This window comes from Pteropus vampyrus, unplaced genomic scaffold (assembly GCF_000151845.1).
Source record: "Pteropus vampyrus isolate Shadow unplaced genomic scaffold, Pvam_2.0 Scaffold212, whole genome shotgun sequence".
Taxonomy (NCBI): Eukaryota; Metazoa; Chordata; class Mammalia; order Chiroptera; family Pteropodidae; genus Pteropus; species Pteropus vampyrus.
Window position 1 is genome coordinate 774,419 of NW_011888993.1, and position 5,376 is coordinate 779,794.

General features: G+C 46.1%; 1 protein-coding gene across 5 annotated transcripts in view; it reads left to right on the forward strand.

Moving 5' to 3' along the window:
* The window catches only part of LOC105300429 (zinc finger protein 555-like), a 14,383-nt gene that overhangs the window by 6,025 nt on the left and 2,982 nt on the right, over nt 1–5,376 (forward strand). For 2 of the 5 annotated variants that reach the window (XM_011372647.2, XM_011372651.2), the window contains exons 2-4: nt 2,769–2,895; nt 3,331–3,514; nt 3,913–5,368. In XM_011372647.2, coding sequence (XP_011370949.1) covers nt 2,769–2,895; nt 3,331–3,514; nt 3,913–5,368 — 1,767 coding nt within the window. Of the gene's footprint in view, nt 1–2,759; nt 2,896–3,330; nt 3,515–3,912; nt 5,369–5,376 lie in introns of those variants that run through there. The other 3 variants (XM_023538082.1, XM_023538080.1, XM_023538081.1) reach the window with 3 other exon arrangements.

A 5,376-nucleotide genomic window follows, 5' to 3' on the forward strand; every position in this document is an offset into this window, starting at 1 on the left:
GTTCCTGTCTCTGCGTCCATCTTCACGTGGCCGTCATCCCTGCATGTCCGTCTTAACAAGGCGTTTTGCCTTCTTATAAGGGCGCCAGTCATTTTGGAATCGGGCCCATTGTAATGACTTCATCGTAACTTGATGACACCTGCAGAGATCATATTTCCAAGTGATGTCGCGTTCAGAGGTGCCAGGGTTAGGACTTCCACCCGTCTCTCTCAGGTGGATTCAGCATTTCCCAGGATAGAACCGCTACTGCGGGCGAGGTCCCGGCGGAATGCAGGGTCGGGTCGGGGCTCCGGCAGCCCCCAGCTGGCTGGCGTCTCCCCGCCCCTTTCCCCTTTGTCTAAAATTTTCCTCCAGCCTTGGGAACTGATTTAACTTCTTTTTCCTCCCGATACAATGCAAACTTTTATCACTTCTTGCCCAGCCAAAGCTCCTTTGGCGGATCGGGAGCCTTTTATCCTCCTGTGTGGAGGAGAGAACAAAACTCAGAGGCCTCCCCAGGGCCACGCTTTGTTTCCTCGCACATGGCAGCCTGGCCAGAGCTTCCTGTCCCCCCCGTGCGCCGGCCTTCCTGGAGTTGGTGTCATTTTTACCTCCACTAACTTTACCTCTCCCCAGACAGCAGCTCGGCTGCCCTTTCCTGCCACGGTCCTAGGCATCCAGGCACCAGAGTCCCCGTCCGTCCCCCTTCATGGTCCCGCTTCTCAGACTGTGCCTTCGCCTTATTTCAGTGCGTCAGGGGTGTTCTAGCACGTCCGCTGCTGGTGTCCCCAAGACCACCCCAGGTCCTGTTAGGAGGACTCTCGTGACAGCATATGGTTGTATTCATGACCATGAATTGTTACAACAAAGGTCACGGACAGATCAGTAAAGGGAAAAGGCACGTGAGGAGAAATCCCCAGGCAACCAGGGACAAGCTGTTAGCCTTTCGCAGTGGCCTCACATGGAGTGCACCCAGCAGTGAGTCGTGACAACACGTGAAATGTTGTCTCCCAGAGAGCCTCGTTAGAGACCTAGTGCCCGGGACTTTCACTGACAGCTGATACAGAAGCATCGTCTGCCGTGCATGTCCCTGAATGCCAGCCTTCCGGATGGAAGCAGGTGCCCGGCATCAACACGGTTGTTGGCAGCAGGATTAGACACCAAGAGGAACGTCGGTTTGGGTGCTGTGAAGCCTCCCCCAGTCCAGGGTCCCAGCCACCAGCCAGGGCCAGATGTGCCACAGTCATTTCTAAGGGTAAAGGTCAGGCCCGTAGTGTTTGGGCGAGGAAGCGTCATCAGAGGAGACAGCACAGGCAGCTGTCCTGGTGGCAGTCTCCTGTACCAGCCACAGGGTAGCCCTGGTAGGCTGCTACTTTCTGGAATAGCTAAGTTCTGGCAGCAGAGCTGTCGACAGTATTTTCTGGCACCTGCTCCTGGATGTCAGTGGGCCGATATTCTTTAAAAAAAAAAAAAAAATCCAGGGCTTCGGGGAAGCGTGCAGCTTAGTGGTTCGTATGCTGAGGGTTGGCCCGACATACTCATGGGCCCCACAGGGGAGGGTCGTGGAAATGAAGGATGGTGACAGTGCAACCTTAGGGTGATTTGTGGGGAATCTCTCCTGGAATTTGAGATGAGGTAGTGTCTCCTGTGTAGGAGGCACTGCCAAATCTTTGTGTTTTATTTTTTTTTAATCGGGCAGATTCACAGCGGGATGATTTTGACTTGAGTTCACTCCTTGGCAAAAAGGGACTCACAACCTTATCCTCAAGGTCAGCAAGAAAACTCCTATGAGAAATCCAAAACACTAATTCGAAAAGACACATGCACCCCCACATTCATTGCTAGTAATAGCCAAGATATGGAAGCATCCTGGGTGTCCACGGATAGACAACTGGATAAAGAAGAGATGGCACATAAATACAATGGAATATTACTCGGCCATAAAAAAGAATGAAATCTTGCCACTCGCAACAACATGGGTAGACCCAGAGGATGTTACGCTAACTGAAATAAGTCAGAGAGGCAAAGACAAATATTATATTTCACTTATATGTGGGATCTAAAACAACAAACGAACAGACAAAACATAGAACAAACCAATAGTTGCCAGGCAGGAGGGGTGTTGGGGGCTGCGTTATAAAGGTGAAGGGATTAATAAGTACAAATAGGCAGTTACAAAATAGTCATGGGCATGTGAAGTACAGCACAGGGAATATAATCAGTAATATTGTAATAACCACGTACGGTGCCAGGTGGGTACTAGAATTACCAAAGATCACTGTGTAAATTATATAAACGTCTAACCACTATGCTGTGCACTTGAGACTAGTATAAGATAATGTTGAATGCCAACTGTAATTGAAAAATAAAAATTATTTAATAAAGATCAAGCTCATCTGAGTTTGACCTTGGGCTCCGCGTGGCACTGAGTGATGTGGTGCACGGCAGGGAAAGAGCTAACGTAGTTTGTGTCACGCAGGATTGGTGAGTCTTAAAGTGTAAACGTGTTTCATTTGTATAGCGTTTCTTTCATTTCTTTTGTGGTGTAAACCTTTTGGTTAGAGAAGGGTAGTAAGGCTTGATGTGGTCACGGTAAAAATGTGGCGGTAAGTTCACTGCTCTAAATCTGTGAGGACGTGAGTGTGGGCGTGGACTAAAGGGTTCCGATGACCGAGTCGTGGAGGAGATGTTAGGTGACCACAGAATCGTGTTGAACTTCCTGTGAATTGAGTCGTTACTTGGTGCCGTGAGTCTCACCCATCCTCCTGCACCTATGTGGGATGTTTCAGGACATGGTGGTGTTTGAGGATGTGGCCGTGGACTTCTCCCAGGAGGAATGGGCTTTGCTGGACGCCGCTCAGAGGGAGCTCTACCGAGAGGTGATGCTGGAGACCTGCCAGAACCTGGCCTCTGTGGGTAAGAATGACATCATTCCTTCACCCGGTCACTTAGAGAGTATGCATTTCTTACATAGCAAGCCTGTTCTCAGATTTGGAGTGTGGAAAGGGAATACTTTAATAAGATAGACGTGGTCACAACTGTCATAGAGTTAGAATCTAATAGTTTCACCAGGAGAACAAGGATCTGCGTATTCAACTGTTTTTCTTTTCGTAAAGAAAGCTCTCTTAGTGCATTAGCGGATACAAGTTTCATGGGTCATTAGGAGGCCCAGTGGACTTTTGTTTTTCTAACTTCGAGAGAATGTTACTGGCGTTTTTAAATTGCTTTCCATTTTGATCCCTTGTGCTTGTCATTAATGATGTCCTGACACCGCTGACCTCTTCAGTGTCCTTTACGGCTGGCTACCAGTTACCTTCTTTCTTGTAAGATTTGTTCCTTTTCTGCTTTCAGATGATGAAACTCAATTTAAGGTCAATGGTTCAGTTCCTCAGCACGATATTTATAGGAATAAAATATCCAAGGAAGATAAAACAGCAAAGTTCACCAGAAATGATTCTTGGGTCTCTGTCTTAGGAAAAATTTGGGAAGAACTTAGCATCGAAGATCAGTACACACACCAGGAGAGACAAGAGAGGTGAGTTGTACCCACAAGTAGTAATAGTATTTCAGGAGGGACTTCTAGTATGTCATGAAATTTAAAAAGCAAACAAACAAACAGACCAAAAGCCCACACAATCCTAGATCGAATTTGTTTATTCACAGAGATTTTCACCAAACCATTTCCTCAAATGTGACGTAGATGCTGAGTGTTAAAACAGTTGAAACAATTAGGAGGAAAGCCCATGTTTTAGAAAAACTTTTTTCATAATGGCTGTGGTCGAGCCATTCAGGTCTTTCTGTTTTAAAGTAAATCAGGGTAGAAAACTTACATATTCACTGAAATTGGTGAAAATGTAATTCTAATACTTAATAAATATTAAGGAATCGTTATTAATCAAACTACTGATAACACGTTTCCCCTTTTTTTAACAGAAATCACGTGATGGAGAGACTCTGGGAAAGTAACGATCAATGTGGGGAAGGCTTCGGCCAGATTCCAAACCTTAATCTGTACCAGAAAACTCTTAGTGGAGTAAAACAGTATGAATGCAGGGCTTGTGAACAAGCCTTCGTGCACCACGCAGCCCTCAAGAGTCACGTCACCATTCACACTGGACACAAACCGTATCAGTGTCGGGAATGTGGGCAGGCCTATAGTTGTCGTTCACGTCTAAGAATGCATGTGAGAACCCACAAAGGAGAGAGGCCCTATGCATGTAAATTATGTGGAAAAACCTTTCCTCGTACTTCTTCCCTCAACCGGCATATAAGGATTCATACTGCTGAGAAAACCTACGAGTGTCAGCAGTGTGGAAAAGCCTTCATCGATTTTTCAAGTCTTACTAGTCACGTGAGAACGCACACTGGCGAGAAGCCCTATAAATGTAAGGAATGTGGGAAAGCCTTCAGTTATTCCTCAACTTTTCGAAGACACATGATAACACACACTGGAGAGAAGCCCTATAAGTGTAAGGACTGTGGGGAAGCCTTCAGCTATTCCTCAACTTTTCGCAGGCATGTGATATCACACACTGGGGAGACACCACATAAATGTAAGGAATGTGGAGAAGCCTTCAGTTACTTCTCAGCTTTTCGAAGACACATGATATCACATACTGGGGAGAAACCCTATGACTGTAAACAGTGTGGGAAAACCTTCATCTATCTCCAGTCTTTTCGAAGACATGAAAGGATTCACACTGGAGAGAAACCCTATGAATGCAAACAGTGTGGGAAAACGTTTATTTACCCCCAGTCCTTCCGAAGACATGAAAGGACTCACAGTGGAGAGAAACCCTATGAATGTAACCAGTGTGGGAAAGCCTTCAGCCACCCCTCATCCTTTCGAGGACATATGAGAGTGCACACTGGAGAGAAACCTTATGAATGCACTCAATGTGGGAAAACTTTCAACTGGCCCATATCCTTACGGAAACACATGAGAACACACACTAAAGAGAAACCCTATAAATGTAAACAATGTGGGAAAGCTTTCAATTTGTCTGCTTGCTTTCGAGAGCACGTGAGAATGCATCCTGGAGACAAAGCATATGAATGCAAACTCTGCGGGAAAGCTTTCTATTGCCACAAATCCTTACAAAAGCACATGAGAAGGCACACTGCTGAGAAACTCTATGAATGTAAGCAATGTGGGAAAGCCTTTAGCTGGCCTGAACTTTTGCAGCAGCATGTGAGAACACACACCGCAGAGAAACCCTATGAATGTAAGGAATGCGGGAAAGTCTTCAAATGGCCGTCATCTTTACCAATACATATGAGGATGCACACTGGAGAGAAACCTTATGAGTGTAAGCACTGTGGGAAGGCCTTCAGTTGTTCCTCATCCTTAAGAAGACACATGAGAACACACACTACAGAAAAACACTACATATGTAA